The following is a 24000-nucleotide window of genomic DNA, read 5'->3' on the forward strand; positions in this document are numbered from 1 at the left end:
AACTTATTTTCCCCACTTTGCATAGAGACAAATGGTCTGCCAAAACACAAGTGGAGAAACACAACCACTGGTGATGTCACTTACTTATTTTAAATGAAATCCCCTCAGCAGCTTTCAAAATGGCTTCCAATTGGTTTCTTCCATAAAAGGAAGGCTTCTTGAGGGTAAGGCTGTTGGGCAGTCCAGCAACTTGTATGGTCATGCCCTGATTCACCAGGGACTGGTAGGGGAGCCTTCCAGTACCTCCAGCCTCCTCTGAAAGACACAGGCACACACACACACGTTTTATGGGGACATTCCATAGGCGTAATGGTTTTTATACTGTACAAACCGTACTTTCTATGGCCCTACACCTACCCTACACCTAAACCTAGCCCTCACAGGAGATTGTGCATACTTTTACTTCATCAAAAAAACTCATTGTGCATGATTTATAAGCCTGTTTCCTCATGGGGACCTGAGAAATGTCCCCACAAGGTCAAAATCTACTGGTATTCCTATCCTTGTGGGGACATTTGGTCCCCGCAACGTGATGAATACCAGGTACACACACACACACACACACACACACACACACACACACACACACACACACACACACACACACACACACACACACACACACACACACACACACACACACAAACACAAACACACAAACACACATGTATGCACATGTTACACAAAGTTACACAGCTGGATAATTGTGACTCTCCCCTCTAGCTGCAAACATTCATTCTGGTAAGGTGTCATAATCTATTGGTTGATGAGCACATTAGATAAATTATTTATTTATTTGATAATAATGCCATGGATTCATGAAGGCATATTAGGTTATCAAGATAAGCAGTTTCTTTACATCAGCTTTAAAAGTATTTGAACATACACTTACTATATTTTTGGTTGAACAGATCTTGCACTTTTCCTACCAGCACACTGACTTGATCTTTAGTACTGGGTGTTATGGCTGAGGAGCTGGCTAAAGATGTAACAACAGACAACAATTAATTTCATAAAACTGTATTATGTATATTCACACTATTACGGGCCTGTGTCCATTTCTGTGGATTTTCATAAGCAATACCTTTGAAATGCAGTGCAAAGTTGTTCACTGTGTCCGTTGAGTCAAGGAAATCAGTGGCTCCTTTGCTGCTTAGTTCATACACCTCTAAGCTGGATTTTTGGCGGTCAAATGACAAAATGGCTGTTTCCACACCCAAATCCTCAAGCTTGGACACCTTTACAATATTAAGATAAACAAGACAACCACAAAAAATAGAAATATAATTGATTAAACACAAAATAGACAAAACCTACTTTTAAAAATCCAACACACACTAAAGGAACAGCTCATTACAGGGTTCGGCAATATATGAAAACAGTGTTGTCACACGTAGCAAATAAGTGGTCAGGGACCACCAGGGTTACATTAACTATACATTAACTGTGTTTACATAGAGTCCAATATCCAACTAATAATTTGACTCATAGCAATGTGTGACTACTAATGCTTCAATTGACCACCTTGATCTGAATAGACCAGCTTAACCAGTAGGAATTTAGTTTGAGAGGGTGGTATGAGCCTTTGACAATTTCTTCAATGTGAAAATATTTAATGTTGATAGCCTTTAAACAAAAATCAGCTGGAATATGTATTTGATAAGAATTAATTTGAAATTATATAAAAAAAAATCTACAGATAAACAATCCAGTTGTCTGTCAAACTGTTCTGCTCACATCACAATTGCTTTCACATCATTCTTGCATCGAATACTCTAATAATACCACTAATGCCAAGCAAATGAAGCCTCTATCCAAACCTCTAACTTTAGCTTCTTAAGGTGCATTTTAATTCGGGCGTCCCTCATTTCAGGGCTAAGGGCCTGCCCATGTGCCCTCAGTGCTGCTGCCTCTTCAATGTATTTATTTTTTTCATCTTCCCCCAATGTGGCCCACCTGCCCTTGATATCATTCATTGTGCCTAAGGAAAAAATAGTTGCACAGAAAACGTATTACTTTAGAGTCAGCATGTCTTTTTTTTAAAGTAAATTCATACAATGACAATCTGTCCAACACACTAATTTACTTGGGTTGTGAAACCCATTTCTCTATAACAACTCTGTTTAAACAAGATAACATGTAAAGTTGATGACCTGATGATTCTTTTTAAGACACACAGCAGTCTTACACTGATGAATGCAACTTGTAACCCTTGTAAAGCCCTGATGTAAACAGGGCTGCTATGTACAACAACAAACCATTTAGTTCAACAATTGAAAGCATCTGTTAAATATTGTCTCTCACCTTTGTTTCTCAATACATCTCTACAAAAAAGATTGTAAGGTGACAGCTCTCTGATATGAACTCTGGCCTTTGCTGGCCGGGGCTCAGAGGTAGCTTTTGTAATTATGGATCTTTTGTAATTACCGATCCAGTTCTGAAAAAGAAAAAAATAACAAAAGTATTAGACCAGGGGTGCTTAATCATGTTCCTGGAGATCTACCTACCTGTAGACTTTAGTTCCAGCCCTGCTCCAACACCGATGTCTGCAATTATCAAGTGCTACCTAAGAGATTATTTAGCTGGTTCAGGTGTGTTTGATCAGGGTTGGAGCTGAACTTTGTAGGATGGTAGATCTCCAGGAACAGGATTGAGCACCCCTGTATTAGACCAATTAAACTGAATTTTAACAAAACACTTAATTTATACAAGCAGTTCTTTAGAATGCTATATTTATTTGACACGTTGATTGTTAGTGTGGCACTAAAGTAAACCTTACTTCTATGACACTGGTGTCCAAACACGTAGCTGATGCAGCTCTTGCTATTAAGGGTGAGCCGACATGCTTCATTCCCTCCTTAAAAAAAGAAATCAAGGTCTCCCTTTGCTTTTCATTAATGTGCGTTCTCTCTTGTTGAATAAAAACAAAGAAAGAAAAAGCTAGTCAGTAATAAATCAGTAATAAAAAAAACAGTGTTGCAGATCATACCATCGTTCTCGGACACACTTGTCTAATGCTTCTAGATTAGCAACTGTGTAAGGCTTACCTCTCTGAGCCATCTTTAACCTAAAACATAAACAGAGAGAAACTTGCACAGACAGATTTGTGAATGGGCCCTCTCTCTAAACAGCCCAAAACCAATTTTGGATTGTTCAACATAGACATAATGCATGGAAGTAATAAAAGAAACTTACCACAGAACTCCTTTGCAACTTGCTGGAAATGGTAAATGGAGAAAAAAAAATTAGGTAAAGAGATATTAATGTTTCACAGGCAGGCAGACCTGTGACTTTGGGTTTTATTTTTCAAGTTCAATGTTGAGGACAGCAATATATGTGACACACAGAGACACCACAGTCTATTTACTTCTAATACATTGCCAGTGTTCATCTTTTGCATGAAATGTAATTGTAAGCTTCCTCATGTGGGATCAAATGCAGTCAAGCTTTATTTTAAATTATAGTGAAGATTCCAAACATACCAAAGAGCCATAAAATACGTCTTGGGTTTGAATGTTTCACTGAATATGAGTATGATATAGCTTCAGTGACACAATATATGCAATAAGCAAAAAATAAGTCTTTACAAATAAGTTTTTAAAATTTTTACAGGCTAATTTTGCGTTTAACTAGTAAACTATTTCCCCATTAGCTTCAGACAAATGAAAAACATGCTAATTAGCAACGCTAATGCTCACATAAATCATATAAAGTAAGGACAGGCTTATAACGTAATATATAACGTTTACAAATGCAATTGCAAAACGGTTATTTCATGTCAACACTCATGTCACACCACCTTAAAACACATTTTCTGTATTGTTGTGGCTTATTGACTAATTAATTACAGTTTATGCTCATTTCAATGATCTTACCTGAAAATATCAACCGGAAAAACTGCGCGACCGCGACGTTCCCGCGTCATCCAATAGATTTCTGATTACCGGTGAGCTGGATTCCTCTGGGACTGGATCTGGAGTCTTCTCTATTAGTATCGCTGATTAACCATGTGGATGGATGATAACAGCCTTCTGAGCCTACCAGTAGGCGCAGCAGGCCCCTACTGGCCCATATCTATCAGCTGATAACCACTGATAACGCCCATTCAATCGAGTGATAACGTTCGAAGCGGGTGGATAGCAACTATAGCAGTTTCCTCTTGGAAGACTTTCAAAGGATGTCGTCAATGAAAAAATCACTATTACAGACCCTTTCCCGTCGGTCCTACAGAGGCTATGACAAACTCAATGTTTCATTTGTTAACGGCTAAAGGTAGAGCCTGAGAACTATAAAAAACTCTTTGGCACACTTGATTGTCTCCATAAATATTTGGATACTTTCACATGTGGTTGGAATATGTAGGGAATAGGAACAGGGAGAAATTGTTCTGTAGTCAGGAAATGTCCGGCTGTATGTTGAAAAAAAGCCATGCTAGTTTACAGGACCGTTCACTCAGGAGTGATTCTCTGCGTAAGTGATTGTGTGCATGTGTATGTCGTAAATTACAGCTAACAAACACAGTAACACTGTTACTACCGGTTTAAATACACACCTTTTTTTGGCTGTTGAATGATTTACAGACTGTGACTGCAGTACGATGATTTGAATACTGGGGGAAAAAATGCAGACTTAAAGGGATAGATCACCCAAAAATGAAAACTATTAATTAATCTATCATTAATTACTCACCCTCATATTGTTCAAAACCCATAAAACCTTCGTTCATCTTACTACCTTTTTGGATCTTGAACTTGAATGCCTATCCAGGGTCATAAAGCTTTTGGATTTCATCAAAAATATCTTAATTTGTGTCCCAAAGATGATCAAAGGTCTTACAGGTTTGGAACGACATGAGGGTGAGTAATTAATGACAGAATTTTCATTTTTGGGTGAACTATCCCTTTAAGGTAAGGTAAGATTCAAGTCCATACTTAGTAATGTATAATGATACTAATACAAAATGTCTTTTATTTCAACATTTCAACACAAAAGTCTACATTTAAAAGGATAGTTCACCAAAAAATGTATATTCTGTCATCATTTACTCATGCCCCGTCATTCAAAACTGTATGACTTTCTTCTGTGGAACACAAAAGATGATGTTAAACACAATCTGTGCTGCTTTTTCCCTCATGCAATGAAAGTGCATTGTGAAGGCACACTAAAAGCATCATAAAAGCATATTTGACATATTTTGAAACCATATGATAGATGTGTGTGAGGAATATTAAGGGAATTTTAGGGAATGGTCACTATTCACTTTCATTGTATGGAAATGAGCTTTGCACGCACATCGCCTTGCACGTTCTGCTATGAATAAGAGAAGACAGAAGGTTATACAGGTTTTAAAAGACAGGGTATGTGGATAAAAGGCTAAGTAAATGTTCACAGTGTTAATGTTTTATTTTATAAAACTACCAATACTATAAAAATAAAAATGGTAATTGCGACTTCTGAGTACTTCATAACTTGCAATTGCGTGTTCATATCTCACAATTCTGAGAAAACAAGTCAGAATTGCAAGATATAAACTCGCAATTGTGGAAAAAAAGTCAGAATTGTGAGATACAAACTCACAATTGCCAGAAAAATAAAAATTGCAAGTTTATCATCCCATTCTGACTATACCTTGCTATAAATGACCTCGCAAATACGGCTTTTTTTTCTCAGAATTGCATGATATAAACTTGCAATTGCGAGTTAAAGTCAGAATTGTGAGATATAAACTTGCAATTCTGAAACCATATCTGTCCCCCCCCCCCCCCCCCAAAACTGGACTTTATAACTCGCAATTGCATATCATCTCACAATTCTGAGTACAACAATTCTGAATTGTATAATATAAACTTGCAACTACGACTTTTTTTCTCAGAATTGCAAAATATAAACTCGCAATTAAGTTGCAATTGAGAGTTATAAAGTCAGAATTGCGAGATATAAACTTACAAATCTAACTTTTTTTCTCAGAACTGTGTGATATTAACTGACAATTGTGAGTTATAAAGTCAGAATTGCTAGATATAAACTTACAAATCTGACTTTTTTTCTCAGAATTGCTTGATATTAACTTGCAATTTTGAGTTATAAAGTCAAATTTGTGAGATATAAACTCACAAATCTGACTTTTTTCTCAGAATTGTGTCATATAAACTCAATTGTGAGTTATAAAGTCAGAATTGCAAGATATAAATTTGAAAATCTGACATTTTCCTCAGAATTGTGTGATATAAACTCTCAATTGCAAGGTATAAAGTCAGAATTGTGAAATATAAACTTGCAATTCTGAAAACATATCAGTTTTTTTTTCACCCTCAAAACTGGACTTTATAACTCGCAATTGCGAGTTCATATCTCACATTTCTGAGTAAAAAAATATCAGAAATGCACGATATAAAGTTGAAATTGCGAGTTATAAAGTCAGAATTGCAACATAATCAGAATTGTGAGTTTAAATATAGTCGAAATATAAAGTCACAATTCTGACTTTTTTCCTCAGAATTGTGAGTTATTAAGTCAGAATTTCGAGATATAAACTTGCAATTCTAAGAATTTTTTTTCCTTCTCAAAATTGTACTTTATAACTTGCAGTTGCGAGTTCATATCTCACTATTCTGAGAAAAAAGGTCAAAATTGCAGGGAAAAAAGTCATAATTGCAAGAATTGCAACTTTGTTTCTTGCAATTGTGAGTTTATATCACGCCATTCTGACTTTATACCTTGCAGTTACGAGTTTATATCATGCAATTCTGACTTTATAACTCGCAATTGCAAGTATACATCTCACAATTCTGAGAAAAAAAAAACAGTTTTGTGAGTTTGCATCACGCAATTGTGAGATAAAAAGTAACCATAACCTTTTCATTTTTTTTATTGAGTGATGGAAAGGGCTTCCATAGTATACTAACCCATGTGACAATACTAAAAAGACAATTTTAAAGTGGCCATATTTATTTTCCACCTGTGTACCAATGAAGTATGCATTAAAATTATATATTTGAAGTCAAAATCTGGCTACAGCATGTTTGCATCTCTGCTAAATAAAAGCATTCATTCCTTTCCAAAAAACAAAAACAAAAAAACAACAACCCTGGAATGATATACTTGTCAGTATACTTACCCATGTCTGACAATACTAACAAGAAAATTTTGAAGTGGCTATATTTATATACCACTTGTGTACCAATGAACTATGCATTAGAAATGATATATATGTTTGAAGTCCAAATCTGGCTACCGCATGTTTTTCATTTTCCAGAGAGCTCTAAATCATTTACCCTTTGAGCAATACACATGTTTGAGGTCCCTCCTGACACATCCTCAAATATATCAAACCAGTTTCCTTTTGAATTATTGACTTATTTTCCAGTTTTTCAACACTTGTATTGAGATGATACCCGCAAAGGAAATACAGCTTTTCATCCGTCACTCATTTTTCACCAACGGGCCTCTTCGTTTATTTGAGAAGAGGATCTGTGTACACTGATTAATGTGTTTGGCCGCCGGTTGTGTACAAGAATTCAGCAGAAATGTGGCGTGGCGTGAAGCAGACTTATGGCTTTCACCATGCTTTTTATGAGGCAGAGGCTCAGCAAGACTTTGTGCATTAAGGAAATAGGGGAATATTTCAATAAAGACTATGTGAGAGGTCCACGGAATAAAAAATTGGGGGGAAAGGAGAAGGAAAAAATTTTGATTGCTACGCTGGAGGTTTATGATGATGACAATTACTTAGCAATATACTGTAGCTATATAAAAACATAAACATAATTTATAAGCAGACCACACGTTAGACAAATGCAGAGGTGTAAATGCCATCTCCCTCCGGTTGAAAGTTAAACTTATTACAGTGTGTTTGTTTTAAAGTCTACTAGAAACGCAGGGACTTGAGGCTACAGAGACAAAGCCGCAAGGAAACCTATCAAAGAAAATTAAATCTCTATACTTAAACATATTTAGATGGAATGCTTCTGGGTTTTATTAAGCTGGTTTTGAAGGTCAGCCCCACCATAAGAGAACTAAGAGGGAAAAAAGACATTTAAATCAAAGCCATAAGGTCTCAACTCTGCAAATAAACCTACCACCAGCTCACATACGTGTGAGACACGGATCCAATATTCTATATCTCACTCTTAACAGTAGGCTTTGGGAATGTTATACATTCATCTACCTGTCTGTCTCCAATGCATGGCTCAAAATAAACCGTAAGGAATGAAGGCTTTTCATATCAGTGGTAGGAAGCTAAGAGAAACCGAATGGGATGTGCTACAATTTTGTCGTGCAATTCTCTGTTCACTCAGCCGAGACATAGTTAACATTAACTGATAAAATGTGATCCTACTAATAACGTTTTGCTCTACATAATACTGACTGATGGCCTTAATCGTGCAAACAGGCTTAGGAAAGATTGTTGCTGTAACTCAAAGCAGGAATATGTATGGCAATAAACATACCAGCATGCAGGTGACCTTTAAGTTCAGCACAAAAGGCATTCTTCACATTCATGCCATCTGACTGAATCAGACCCGTGATGCTGATGTATTAAATCCATGGTAGGACTCTTTGGGACATGTTCCTAGCCTGAAAAATATAAAAGAGCTTCATGTCACACGATTTTTCAAGGTTCATGGCTTTTGACAGTCTTTCACTTCTTGAAACGAATACAGATGTAAATCTAAGACTGAACAACAGACGTCTATATCAACAAAAATTCTGTGTTAAAGGGATAGTTCACCCAAAAATACAAATTCTGTCATTTACTCACTAAGTTGTTTCAAACCTTTGCACATTTCTTTCAGCAGTTAAAGACAAAAGAAGATATTTTGAAGAATGTTGGTAATCAAACAGTTGACCATAGCCATTGATTTCTTTACTATTGAACAACTATAGGGTTATCGTCAATCATTTAGGCCCTATAAAATCCATTTTATTTGTTTCCAAATTCTGTTTTAATTTTAATTTTCTAGACTCTGTTTTAATGTTTAAATTAAAAAATATTAAACAATTTTCAAATTCAAATTTATTTTCACCAAATCCTGTGTCTTCCATTAATTTTCTGGGTTCCACTTTAATGTATTTATAAATTTTTAACAATCAAAAGCACCTCTAATTAATTGATTTCATTAAAAAAAATGTTTGTTTTTTTATTATTTACTTTTTTTTCAGAAATACTGAGGACATTTTTTAATTTAATGTTACATTTTTCTGGTAAATAAAAAATAAAATGATAAACAAAAAAAATTATATATTCTAAATTTTACTTTTAGTAGTATTATTGTTACATTAAGTTATATTTTTCTGTATTTCTTCAAGCTAAACCAAACTTTTATTTTAAGTTGGTGTGAAGTCCTTTAAGTTTCTGTTTATTTTGTATATAACATGAAGATAGTATTTCTCAAAAGAAACATTTTCATGTGTTCATGTACTCATATATTGCGGGTGCAGAGGCTGAAAACAGCAAGCATCACGTTCGCGTCCATGCATCTGCGCCATTCATTTACACAGTACATGCATAATTCATATTTAGGTAGTATTTTTGTGGCTTCATATTCAGATACACGAGTCCATATCACGTTTTGATTTAAATGTACTGACCTACTTTTGATTTATTCATATAAAATTAGCAAATTCCAGATTTATGACTGGATTCCGCGATTTTACATTGTGGAAATCATAGGGCCCTTGGGTTACCCACATTCTTCAAAGTAAATTATTTTGTGTTCAGCTAGAGAAGAAAGGATGAGTGAATGATGACAGAATTGCAGAAATGCAATCAATAACAGTAAATAAATCAATAAATTGCAAGGCAAATAAATTACATTTAAAATATAAATTGTAAAAATATAAATGTATTTCATTTAGACAAAATGGGACAATATTGTTTTGGAAACAAATTAACAGACTTACAGATTACTGTAAAGGAAATACACAGTAGACACCCTATTTAATGAAAGTCTCTGAATTTGTTGTTGATAGTCAGGCTTGAATAATACCACAGCATTATTTACCCTTTGTCAAATGTAGCTCCATTATACTTGATTCAGCTGTAGTTGGACAGACCAAAAAGATCCTGATTGCATCTCTCCAATCGGAAATCTGAGCTGAGCTCGGGGGGCTGCTTAACAAGCAAAAGGAAAAGGTTTAATTAGTTGGAAAGAATATAGATCCTGAAAGGCATGTCAAAACTCTGCTTTAAACACTTACTGTTAAATGCTCCTGACTCTGTATAAATTTATCAAGTTAGTTAGACTACAGCTCAATACAGATTATATACAGTGGTTTTCCTAGTGAATTTCACCAAGAATTCCACACAATCTTCAATACTTTTAAAATATAAGACCAAACTAAATACCAACTTATTAGGAAAGGCCACCAAAACCTAATTCTGCAGTAGCCCACAGGCACAAAAGGAGCTCACCTCCCTCCCAGAGAGCAAAGCTTGTCTTTTTTCACCTGTTTCCCATTGGCCACGAGACTCTTTCCTCCTCAGAAATAATGTGATAGACACTTGACTTGAAGCATGCTGTTTCAGCCCTCACTGCGAGACACAAAAAAAATACATTCTTTCTTTATAGGCTAGCAGAGGTCAAATCTCTGCAAGAAGTGTCCCATATGGCGTTGGAAGCTGACAATGTTTGTGAATCGCCGTTTTTCTTTGTTTTATGCGTTCCAGACAGACTTTTTCAGCAGGTTGCACACGCACAGTTACACCAGTAAGTGCATGGCAACCTACAGGTTTATGAGTGAATCATTGAATAATTAATTGAATCGACTCATACAAATACACTGATTCATTTAAAAAGCAAACAAATGACTCATTCACTCAAAAGAATCGTTCTTGATTCAGGAACTGAATTCCACTGATGAGTGTCTTGCTCAGATCGAGACTCGGTTAATTCTGCTCTGATTTCGTTTGGAATTGTGCTTGTAATATTGCGTCTAAAATCTAAATTATTTAACTTCGTTTTTTTACAGCTATTGGTAAAAGACACAAATAAGAAACATATTATTGTTAAGGAAATATCAAATGGTGATGTGAAGGAAGTTTGATTTGAAGCACAGAAGAGTGTGATATGATGAAGAGCTGTTCTGTTGCTTCTAAAGATCAAAACACTGTGATCTGAATTTAGTTATAATAATTACAGTTCACCACATCTCATTGCCAAACATTTCCACTGACATTTATTTATCCTGTAACAATCTAACCTGTCCTTTAATCTGATTTCCTACAGTCAACTTCAGGTCGCTGGCCCTCCATCATAATGTAATTTATAAGCACGCAACACCATTAAATGTGTATGCTGCCCTCTCCAGATTTCTGTTCACCTCAGTCACAAATGTTCTCTAAATGTTCTCTAAACCTCTCTGACACACTTAAGGATTCTTGTTTGTCACTGCTTGTCATAAATGTTTATACATTACAGTAAATCAGATTTACAAGCTCAAAGAGGTATTGCCAAACCTATATTGTCAAAGCCTATAAAATAAGCCCTATGAAATGTGAGCATATTATCGATGGCTAAAAAAGATTTTTGTCTTATTTAAAAAAAACAACAACATCTAAACATCCTTATAATATTAAAAATAAATAAATCTGGTTTTCATAGAATACATAGGTATTGTATACACTTTATAACCTACATGTAGTATGTTTTTTCATGCAAAAATCAACATGCAAAAGTAAGAAAATAAAACGTAAATAAAAAAAACTTTTTTAAAATTGAGTTTTTTCTTTTCTTAATTTAAGTTTTTACTTGGTAAGATGTCTTGAAACAAGACAAAGAAGATTCTTATCTAGTCTTAAAAAAAAGGTTCTTTGCAGCGAAAGAAGGTTCTTCAGATTCTAAAAAGGTAAGAAAGAGATGGTTCCCTATCAGTCGGTCTCTTCGACGTCTCGTCGAGACCGACGAATTGGGATATCGCCTGGATAGACCAATCTACTTCGTGTGTATACAAACGAGCCAATGAATATTGGCATGCATGATTGCAGCCAGCTGCGGCTGATCACAGCGTGAGCATATAATGCGCAGCAGGTGCATGCATCATCAAGCTTTCGCTTCGGAGCTGGACCATTCTGTGTGGGACGAGTCAGAAGCAACACTTTCCTCCTTTTCTTCTCTTTTGTGTTGGCGGCACGGCGCTTCGGGTGGAAGCACACAGCTGGTTTTCACCATCCACCTTCTGTGTTGCTGCGGCCATTTCCCCTGTGCGCCTCAGCACTAAAAGAGCAAATTTCTATAAGAGCAATTTCCTTAAAGAGTGAATTTCTAAAGGAGCTCCGCGGGTTGAGCGTCTTTTTAAAGACGAGGCGTCATGCCTTTCTCCCCGTGCGTTTCTGGATGCGGCCGTTTCCTGGCGCCGGGTGATTTCAACACGCTGAGGCAGCGTTCGTGGATGAGTCATGTCCTCATTGTGGGAAAATGACCATCGCGGAGTTGCGGACCAGACTCCGTTTCCTGCAAAGGGGCGGGGTTCCAGTCCCTCTGCCCAGAACGAACGTTCCTCCAGGCAAACGCCGGGGGGGGTGTTGTCGCTGGAAGCAGGGGGCTGCCCGGTCTGACGGTGACGGTGAGGAACTCCCCGCCCATTCCATCGGCGGGGGCTCCTCCTTCCACCGACGCTCCGTCGCCACCGGGGCTCTCAGGGGAGCGGGTTGGACCTCCCTTAGGGGTACCGCCCGTTACCTTTGGGGCCCCCCCCCCGACGAACAGATGTCAGTCGCAGCATCGGGGGGAGAGCCAGACCTCTTTGAGGAGGAGGACGGCACACTGTCGTCCACTGGGCGGTCAGCGGTGCCCGATACTGACCCGGAGATGATGGCTATGCTTGCCCGGGCCGCCAAGAGGGTAGGGCTTGAATGGAATCCTCCATCACGTCCCGACCCCTCCCGGCTGGATGACTGGTATCTCGGGGTGGCCCGCGCTGGTTCTCAGCGCCCCACCCCGGTGCCATTCTTCCCGGAAGTGCATGAAGAACTCACCCGAACGTGGACGGCACCTTTTACTGCCCGAAACCGCTCGAGTGGGACTTCCTCCCTAACCACCCTTGATGGCGGACCAGCGCGGGGATACACGGCAGTCCCGCCGGTGGAGCGTGCGGTTGCGATGCAACTGTGTCCGGGCGCCGCTTCCACTTGGCGGGGCAACAATCCGTTGCTCCCGTCCCGGGCCTGTAGGCACTCGTCGGCTCTGATCGGCAGTGCCTATGCGGCCTGCGGCTCCGCTGGTTCCACCCTTCACGCTATGGCGTTGCTACAGGTGCATCAGGCCCAGGCACTGAAAGACCTGTACGAGGGTGGTCACGACCCAGAAGTTCTTCGTGAACTCCGTATCGCCACGGACCTCGCGCTACGTGCGACGAAGGTGACCGCGCGGTCTCTGGGTCGTGCCATGTCCACCATGGTGGTCCAGGAACGCCATCTCTGGCTGTGTCTGGCTGATATGAGGGACTGTGATAAGACCAGGTTCCTCGACGCTCCGGTGTCCCAGACCGGCCTCTTCGGCGACGCTGTGGAGAGCTTTGCCCAGCAGTTTTCTGCAGCCAAGAAGCAGACTGAGGCCATCAGTCACATCCTGCCCCGGCGTACAGCTGCTGCCTCCACCCGTCCGCCGGCGGCACCCCAGTCTGCTCGTCGCCGAGGGCGGCCCCCGGCTTCCGCCTCCGCTCCACAGCAGCCACCGCAGCAGCCTTCACAACGGCGCCGTGGAGCCGGTCGCCGGGCAGCCGCCCAGCCCGTCCAGGCCCCCACAAAGACCAGTGGGAAGCGTAAGAACAAGAGACCCTGAGACGGGCGACCCAGAGATGGAGGATGCTGCTCTTCGGGAGATGGTGACCGCACCACTCCCTCCCCCGGAGGAGGGCCGGGCGGAAAATCTTTTGTTTGTTTTTTCCCCGCCACCGACCTGACGGTACCCAAATACTCGACAAAAGAGCAAATTTCTCTATCTCTGGGTCCCCATGTGGGACTGCGGGGAGTGCGCAGGTCATCCCTGCGCCTCACCCGTCCTCCCCCCTCGCCAGCGAGCGACGATGGGCGGTTCAAGAGTACGGCGAGACGGACTACTCACGCACCATCGGCTCATGCGCAGGTAAGCGTCTCACACATTCAACATACAGACGCTCTGACCCCGCCCCGGTCCGGCAACGAGACTGCGAGGCGGGGCCCCTGCCCCCCCTTTCGCTGCTCCCCCGCGGGTACGCCGGTGGTCCCCCTTGTGCCGCTTGTTCACTTTCTGGGAGCCTGGAAAGAGCTTCCCAGCCCATCTTGCTGGCTCCTTCGGACCATCACTTCCGGCTATGCGATTCAGTTCGCCCGGCGCCCTCCCAAGTTCAGAGGTATCCACTTCACCTCTGTCAGGGCCGCAGATGCTCCCATCTTGCGTGCAGAGATACAGCCGGTCCCTCCAGCCGATATGAGGACAGGCTTTTACAGCCCGTACTTCATAGTACCCAAGAAAAGCGGCGGGCTTCGACCGATCTTGGATCTGCGCGTCTTGAACCGGGCCCTTCACAGGCTACCGTTCAAAATGCTCACTCAGAAACACATTTTCAGATGTGTCCGTCCCCAAGATTGGTTTGCAGCGATCGACCTGAAGGACGCATACTTTCATGTCTCAATCCTTCCGCGCCACAGACCCTTTCTGCGGTTCGCGTTCGAAGGCAGGGCATATCAGTACACGGTCCTGCCCTTCGGGCTGTCCCTCTCCCCCCATGTCTTCACGAAGGTCGCGGAGGCGGCCCTTGTTCCCCTCAGAGAACAGGGCGTTCGCATTCTCAACTACCTCGACGACTGGCTCATCCTAGCACAGTCTCGAGTTCAGTTATGCGAACACAGGGACCTGGTGCTCGCACACCTCAGCCAGTTGGGTCTTCGGGTCAACTGGGAAAAGAGCAAACTCTCTCCAACACAGAGAATCTCTTTTCTCGGTATGGAACTGGACTCGGTCAGCCAGACAGCACGCCTCACGCAGGAACGTGCTCAGTCAGTGTTGAACTGCCTAGACACGTTCAAGAGCAGGACAGCGGTCCCACTGAAACAATTTCAGAGGCTCCTGGGGCATATGGCAGCAGCAGCGGCGGTTACACCGCTGGGGCTGCTCCATATGAGACCGCTTCAACACTGGCTTCATGGCCGAGTCCCGAGGAGAGCGTGGCTTCGCGGCTCTCACCGGGTTCAAATAACACCGGCTTGCCGCCAGACTTTCACCCCGTGGTCAGACCTCTCATTTCTACGGGCAGGAGTACCCATGGAACAGGTCTCCAGGCATGCTGTGCTACACACAGATGCCTCCGCCACCGGGTGGGGAGCCACGTACGACGGACAGGCAGTTTCAGGGGTTTGGACGGGCCCCCAGCTGACTTGGCACATCAACTGCCTCGAGTTGCTTGCAGTAGGTCTTGCCCTGCTCCGCCTCAAGGGGCACCTACGTGGCAGACACGTGCTGGTCCGTACGGACAATATTGCGACCGTTGCGTACATCAACCGGCAAGGCGGTCTACGCTCCCGTCGCATGTCGCAACTCGCCCGTCATCTCCTCTTGTGGAGTCAGAAGCATCTGAGGTCGCTTCGTGCCATTCACATTCCCGGGTTGCTCAACCGTGCGGCCGACGAGCTCTCACGAGCTGCGCTTCCCGGAGAGTGGAGACTCCACCCCCAGTCGGTTCAGCTGATTTGGAGACGCTTCGGCGAGGCTCAAGTAGATCTGTTCGCCTCCCCGGAGACAGCCCACTGCCAGCTCTTTTTCTCCCTGACCGAGGGCACACTCGGCACGGACGCACTGGCATGCAGCTGGCCGCGGGGCCTCCGCAAATATGCGTTTCCCCCAGTGAGCCTTCTCGCACAGACATTGTGCAAGATCAGGGAGGACGAGGAGCAGGTCCTTCTGGTAGCCCCTTACTGGCCCACTCGGACCTGGTTCCCCGAACTCATGCTCCTCGCGACAGCCCCTCCCTGGCAAATCCCTCTGAGGAAGGATCTTCTGACTCAGAGACGGGGCACCTTATGGCACCCGCGTCCAGACCTCTGGAAATTACATGTCTGGTCCCTGGACGGGACGCGGAGGTTCTAAGTGACCTACCCCAAGGGGTAGTTGACACTATTACTTCGGCGCGAGCGCAGTCTACTAGACATGCCTACGCCCTTAAATGGAACCTGTTCGTTGATTGGTGTTCCTCCCGGGGAGAGGACCCCCGAAGATGCCCGATCAGAGCCGTGCTCTCCTTTTTGCAGCAAGGGTTGGAGCGTAGGCTGTCCCCCTCAACCCTTAAAGTCTATGTGGCTGCTATAGCTGCCAACCACAACCTCATAGAAGGAAGGTCGGTAGGGAAGCACGACCTGGTCACCAGGTTTCTTAGGGGCGCCAGGAGGTTGAATCCCACTAGGCCCCCTTCCGTGCCCTCTTGGGACCTGTCGCTAGTGCTCACAGCACTGCAGCAGGCTCCCTTTGAGCCTTTGCAGTCAGTCGAGCTGAAGTTTCTCTCAATGAAAACTCTGCTCCTGCTTGCATTGGCTTCCATGAAGAGGGTAGGAGACCTGCACGCATTTTAGGTCGACGATTCGTGTCTAGAGTTTGGCCCGGCGGATTCCCAGGTAACACTGAGGCCCCGGCCTGGTTATGTGCCCAAGGTTCCCACGACTCCCTTCCGGGACCAAGTGGTGAGCCTGCAAGCGCTGCCCTCGGAGGAGGCAGACCCAGCCCTGGCTTTGCTTTGTCCCGTCCGAGCACTAAGATGCTACGTTGACCGGACACAAAGCTTCAGGACCTCAGACCAGCTCTTTGTGTGTCATGGAGGCAGGCAGAAGGGGAATGCCGTCTCCAAGCAGAGGATGGCCCACTGGATAGTGGATGCCATTACCCTGGCCTATCAGGTTCAGGGTGTGCCCTGCCCCCTCAGGCTGAGAGCACACTCGACTAGGAGTGTTGCATCCTCCTGGGCACTGGCTCGCGGCGCCTCGCTAAATGACATTTGTAGAGCGGCGGGCTGGGCGACCCCTAACACGTTCACGAGGTTCTATAGCCTTCGTGTAGACACAGTCTCCTCCTGTGTTCTCACCTCAAACGGGTAGGCACAGAGAGGCCTCGGGTCGGCTTGCTATACTGCTCCAGAGTAACCTAAGAGTAGCTCTGTCGAGCTCCTCCGCTGAGCTTGACAGCTGACGTAGCGGAACGTCAGGCGTCAGGCCCTCACTCGATGAATCCTTCAGAACCGGTAGAGGGCTAGGCTCTACGTAGAGACTTAATTGCATCTCTTACAAAGTCCACATTGCGCCCCAGAGGCTATGTGTTTCCCCGGTAGTACTTCTACCAGTATATGAGGGTTCAATCACCTCCAATTTTCCATATAAACCTAATTGAGTATATATGTTTATGGCTCCGAACCTCCTGTCGGAAGGACGTGAGCGCCGCATATTCCCAGTGCTCCAGTTTCACTGAAATGGATGGTGCTGAGTTATACAGTGACTGGCTCTCCTTGATGCGAGCCCCTGGCCAAAGCCAGTAACGGGACCCAGGGGGGCCCGCTCAGGACACTGGAAGGGACAGCAGCCACGGCGCTTTGTTAGGGATCCCAATTTGTCGGTCTCGACGAGACGTCGAAGAGACCGACTGATAGGGAACGTCTCGGTTACGTATTGTAACCCTCGTTCCCTGAAGGAGGGAACGGAGACGTCTCGTCCCGTCGCCGCGGCTCCTGTACCACCGCTGTACGGCCGGGCCTGTCCCAGCTCCTCAGCGAAACCTTGATGATGCATGCACCTGCTGCGCATTATATGCTCACGCTGTGATCAGCCGCAGCTGGCTGCAATCATGCATGCCAATATTCATTGGCTCGTTTGTATACACACGAAGTAGATTGGTCTATCCAGGCGATATCCCAATTCGTCGGTCTCGACGAGACGTCTCCGTTCCCTCCTTCAGGGAACGAGGGTTACAATACGTAACCGAGACGTTCTTTGTGAAACCAAAAAATGGTTCTTCTATGGCATTGCCGTGAAGAACCTTCTAAAGAACCTTTATTTTTAAGAGTGTATGTCTTGAAAACAATGCAAAAATAGCAAATCTTGCATTTTTATCTTTTTATTTTTGGTTGGTCCTAAATACTCTTGGCAAGAATGTCTTAATATAAGAGTATATGTCAAGCTTATTGTAAGAGAAAGTTAAGTATTTAAGTGCGTTGAAGGGTTCTTCAAGCGATGCCATAGAAGAACCATTCAGTTTACAGAAAAACAGTACATTTTAAGTATATTTTAGGTAAAATATAAGTAGTGTTTTAGATATATTTACTAGAGAGCAAAATAAAAATCATTTTTATCAACAATTCAAGTGTAAATGTCTTGATCTTACATTAATAAATGATCTCTTACTGTAACTGATAGTTTTGAAACACACTATAGCCAGAGGATTTATATCATACAAGCTCATGTGTGAAATGTTTCCATAAGTCTAATCAAATGAACTAAAGTACTTCTCCAGCCACATTCTCCATGCTAAATTAGATATCCCCTACCCACCCACTCAGGTGGGTGCAGAAATCCTACACTTCAGCTGTCCAGAACTCTACACATCCACATAGTTTAGATGTACCGTTAAAAATAATGCACCATGGCATGAGGAAATCAGTCTTCTAATGGCACCTCTAATGGCAGCCCTCCCCAAACGTCTATATATTAAATTTACCATCTTAGCTAAATGGTTAAAACAGGTCAGAAACACATGCTGATGTGCACATCAGGGCTTTTCTCTCTGCAGAGTATTCTCAATTACCTGACTCAATAAAAGAAGCTTTCGTAAAGTTTACAGACTATGCACTCTACAGTATTGTGTTGGGTTACTCTGCTTCACTGAGTGGAAAAGGGTAGCGGGTGCCCTGAGAGCACACTTCCTGTTAACCTTGGTGGTCCCTTTGAATGAATTCACAGATGGTTGAGCAAAAAAAGAACAGTAAAAAAATAAAACTAAAGAGACCTAATGTCCCAGTTATCATTTTATGTTTCATTTTGGATCTGACTCGTCATAAACGTCCTTGTGCTGTGTTTGATGGGATTAACAGTTAGGTTTGGAAAACGGGATTGCTTGATTGTGATGGTTGGCCGTGTGAGGTTCATTCCCTCTGATGTCTCTATTTCTTAATCTAATGTCAAAACCAGACACGCATCAGGGACAAAACATTAATCAAATACTTGTCGTGCTCCTGTGCTGAAATTAGAAGTTGAACGTTCGATAAAAATGACACTGCTGGGAGTCGTTCTAGGAGCCCTTGTTTGTTTACCGAAATTGACGATCAACTTAAATGGGACTTCAGGATGGATGTTCACTCTTGTTCTATACATCAGCTTCAGCATCTGTTGAACAGAATGACTGGAGTGTAAAACGCACATAAAACATGCAATGACCCATGGAGAGACAGAGGAAGAACAGGAGCTTCCGACAAAATATAGACTCGTTCGGCGAGGGGTAGTCATCGGTCCCCAGCTATTTGATTGACATGGTCCTGAGGGAGCAATGCAGAACATTCCAAAATTCAGGAAGGCCTTGACCTCGAGTCCAAAAAGAACTTTACCTCATAGCTGGAAGGCTGCCTGCAACGATGGTTAGCACAGTAGAAACAAAAATGAATGTTAGGGCTTTTCCACTTTCTAACCTAAATTTTGCATAATGGAACAGTAGAACAGCAGCTCTCAATGATATGCTGTTGGAAAACTTTAAGAAATTCAAAATAAACATTTAAAGCCACTGGTCCAGAAGACCAGCTAGACCGTGGAAAGCAAACAATCTTGAGGTTCCATATGCAAATCACCTGTTACCACATATGGTAAAGAGCTCAGAACATGCATATCCACACATATGTGGAACATTTGATTTTCTTTAAGTGAAATTTGTGGGAACTTTTTGAAAGATGCTGCCTTTAAGTGAGCCTTGGGAACTCCAAGTCGGGCAGCCGTTATTAGGACATGTTACGCATTCTAGTCAGAAGTAGCCTAAAGAAAATAAATTAATTATCTGAAAAATAAATCCAAATGCCAACATCTCAAACCGAAACGATTAAACATATAAATTACTATCACGTATTTATACATGCTTTCAAAACTAAATGTTTGTGTTACATAGAGCAAACTGTGAAAGTTAAGTAATTATAACTGCATTCTGTAACTTTTTTTGGCTAAAAATCATCCAAAATCAATTATTAAACAAGTACATAACCTATCAGTATTTAAAACTGAACAGAAACAATGCCACTGAGATGAACTTAGCTGAATATTGCTGCTGAAAATGGTCAATTATTGTCATGTTTTAGGCTGATTGGGAAAAACATTTGGAGTACTATAGACTGCCAAAACTTATAATAAATCAAGGAGAAGAGTGCAAAAAGTATCTGAGGAACAAAAGGCGTTTGTGGTTGGCCAAACTGAACTAGGATTTCCAGGGCGAGAATCTTGTCAACATTCGAGTTTGTTCTTATCACTTCCGGTCAGGTGGGTGAAAAATTAGGCTAATATCTTAATACTGCTTGTACGAATCTTTACCACAAAATATTGTGCTCTTTCCTGCTTACTAAGTCCTTCTCTATATGATTTAGCAGCTTCCACACATTTTTTCCATGGTTTAGACAGCATAAATTAGCAGAACAGAGTTCTCAGTAGTACACTTAAAGGGTTAAATAATAATAATAATAAATAAATAATAAAAGAAATGTTCTTCAGATGTTAAAAGTTCTTTATGGAACCATTTAGACAAAAAATGTACTTTTATGTCATATCCAACTATTTTCAGCTGTGCAAAACAGCTTGTTTTGCTGCTTGATATTGCAAATTGGTGTGTCTTACCATATTATTTTTATGTATTATCTTAATTATGAGCCCACCCCTGTTAAAAAAAAAAACTGTATATGATGGTTAGGTATTGAAGCATGGGTGCTGGTTTGAGCTGATCCTTAGCTGGCCATAAACTGGTTTAAGCTGGTCCTAAACTGGTCCTGAGCAGGAGCTAGTTGCTTAGGACCAGCTTAAACCAGTTTATGGCCAGCACATGACCAGCTAAAACCAGCTCATGACCAGCTAAGGACCAGCTTAAACCAGCATCCATGCTTCCAAACCTACCTAACTATGCTGTTTTTTCAACAAGGACTGGTTTGTAGTACGAACAGTTTTACCATTTACTGCACGTTGTTAATCTTCTTATTATTTCCCTATAGCAGATAATGAACCAGAAGTCTCACCCAGGCTTACTTCCTTGTTAAAGAAAAAGGTGGATAGCATCTGTGGATGCTGCAAGTGTCAGATCATTTGTAGCCTCTTGAGCAGCTAGAATAATTAAACTTCGAGAATAGAGTCTTAAACAGTGCTTGGTGCTAATGAAATGACTTAAATTATATTAGATTACAGACACGATTACACTGTACTTACAAAAGATTTGTATTTCAAATAGAACAAGTTCTAAGGAACATTAAATTGGTTTTTAGATTTAATTATCATTGTTACAGCGATTTAACGTAAAACTTTTTTTTTTTTCAGTTGGTCAAAAAAAAAAAATGTTATTTGTTTGTTCAGATGACATTTTCCAGTGAAACATCTTACTTTAGACATACTTCCAAGACTGAATATCCACACTGGTGCATTGACTGTCCAATTGCTACTCAAAACTAGCCCAATCGCATTTCGGTGGGATAGTTTTGAGGTGTATGTGTAGGCAATCCAATCCAGTCGGCTCAGATGGTGGATCAGCACCTAGAGATGACCTCTACAGCCCTGAATGTCAACTAGATAACCTCCAGGGATGGATCATCAGTAAAGACCTTGTCACATAGACGGCCATCGGCGCAAGACCACGGGAACCTGATGAGTCCTCTGAAATCTGACATTGGTACAAACTGCTCATTTCATCTGGCCAGAGGAGAACTGGACCCCCAACTGAGCCTGGTTTCTCCCAAGGTTTTTTTTCTCCATTTCTGTCACCTGTAGAGATTTGGTTCCTTGCTGCTGTCGTCTCTGGCTTGCTTAGTTGGGGACACTTAACTTCCAGCGATATCGTATACTATTTGCACTGAACTGAGCTGAAGGACTGACTTCAATGATGAACTGCCTTTAATAAAATTGATTGCTTACAATACTGCATTACTGTTGTGCTGTTTAATACTATGAAGTTGCTTTGACACAACCTGTATTGTTAAAAGCGCTATATAAATAAAGGTGACTTGACTTGACATACACCTTAAAACATTAGATTCATCTGCGCTGAGGAGCCATGCCAATGTACAACCCACGTAAAGAAGATAATTCTGCAAATAACTGCAATTGCAGGTTTCAAACAAAGATGGCGACAAAGAAGCTAAACTTATGTCTGATGTAGGGAAGAGTTTAACAGCTACATCACAGCTTAATGATTGAGACACAGCATATACAATTAAAATAACTTGCAAAAGTATTCATTATAATTCACCACAGACTTTCCACTGTTTTTCAATCTCTATAAAGATTATAGATAGTTTACACCATAGCATGTGTTATGAATAAGTGTTTCCGCAGTGTTTCAAAATTGTAATGCCTCATTCCAACTCAACATCTTGTGCATTATCTAGAACTCTTTTGAGTTTCCCACTTGTAAATACGACTTTGTCATTCATTTGCTCTGAACTTGTAATTACAATATTTCCAACTCTACATGAAAGGGCATTAGAGAACTAACCAAAAGAACAGAGAAAGTTAGATGCTGAACTTAGATGCTGAACAGCCATGTTTAGCACAAGGAGGCTAAATCATTTTGCAAACGCTGCTCTATTTCACTTTCTCTGAGCTCATATAAAACTAAAGTACCCACAAATGCTAGCCTGCCAGCTTCTTTTCTGCAATGTGTTCAAATGCTGACTTTGCAAGGCCTGATATAGTGACGTCAGAACGAAGAAGCCCACACAAGTGGCTCATGGAAATGAAACGGGATATTGTTAAAGTGAAACGGATTAGAGCTCTTCATGATTTCATTTGAATTAACTAGTGGTGATGCTTATAAAGCGAATACACATTTTGCGTGCAACTCTTCGTTACAAAAATGTCATTCGGTTTCACATCAGGCAAGGTTCAGTTTTGTTTCTCATTTTCACACCCCAATGAGAATCAGCCTGGAATGTCTGAATATGAATTCAATGAAAGTGAAGCACTTCACACCAATATGTTTAATTCTTGATGTGTTAAAGAACAAAGCACAGATCGAATCTGCTTTGTTTTTAGAAAGCATTGATCCCATTTAAAAGCAACTTGTGGGGTTTCAAGTGGCCTGTGAACAGCAGGACATTTACTAAATATTTTTGAAGTCTATGCTTCAGAAATCTTCAGAAGATCAGAGCTGCAGATATTAGATTCAGCTTCAGAAGAGCAGCACATGCATGGCATTCTGCTTTGTATTGGTAAGTTTAAAACAAACACAACTGTGCTGTGAAGTTTTTAGATCAACCAGGAATGTCCTAAATAGAATTATTTGTTCTTCAAAGTGTGATTTTCATGTAAAGATTATTTAATTATAGTAAATTGTACCTTTGTACATAGAACAGCACTCCCTAGAAACTCATGCAAAGATTTAAGGATTTTTGCTCACTGGTCACAAGTTGCCAGATATATTTCTGAGTAAACCATCCAAATGGCTCATGAATTAAACATCACCACATGGCATCATTTCCAGCAAGTTGTCAAAAGCCCTTTCTAAGATTGTCTGCTAGTACAGCAGTGGTTTTTGAAGTATTGTCGCACAAAAAAATATTTACAAATAGAAAAACATGGGTAGAGCCTTCAGCCTTAAAAGGTTTAAAATTAGTTATGTTCCCTTTCTATTCCTATTAATTTATTTACGTTAACCTCATTTGATAACAGTTGGTTTAGAGAAGCATAACCTGGTGTCTAGACCTCACGAGATCTGTTTTCCACTTTAAATTGCATAATAGATCTTCATGGTAAAGTTGTGCAATTTGACATATGTTAGTATTTTTCTCCGAACACATCTCCTTATATCTTTTAACAAA

The 24000-nt window shown here is 41.6% G+C and overlaps 1 protein-coding gene across 1 annotated transcript; it reads right to left on the minus strand.

Annotated features, from left to right (window-relative positions):
- Positions 1–76: 76 nt before the first annotated feature.
- On the minus strand, positions 77–3060 carry LOC141343270 (uncharacterized). Its single transcript, XM_073847864.1, has 7 exons — positions 3048–3060; positions 2780–2940; positions 2305–2437; positions 1821–1981; positions 1085–1238; positions 893–979; positions 77–255 (listed from the first exon to the last, which is right to left on the minus strand). The coding sequence occupies exons 1-7, from the start codon at positions 3058–3060 to the stop codon at positions 77–79; spliced, it is 888 nt and encodes a 295-aa protein (XP_073703965.1).
- Positions 3061–24000: the final 20940 nt, after the last annotated feature.

This window comes from Garra rufa, chromosome 9, assembly GCF_049309525.1.
Source record: "Garra rufa chromosome 9, GarRuf1.0, whole genome shotgun sequence".
In the NCBI taxonomy this organism is placed as follows: Eukaryota; Metazoa; Chordata; class Actinopteri; order Cypriniformes; family Cyprinidae; genus Garra; species Garra rufa.

Bases quoted from the DNA above. Each gene is read 5' to 3' on its own strand.
- LOC141343270 (XM_073847864.1), bottom strand. The intron at 1,239-1,820 runs GTTTGGATAGAG...AATATTGTAAAG, and splicing joins TTAAGAAGCTAAAGTTAGAG to GTGTCCAAGCTTGAGGATTT. The intron at 256-892 runs GTAAGTGTATGT...TGTGTCTTTCAG, and splicing joins TCTGTTCAACCAAAAATATA to AGGAGGCTGGAGGTACTGGA.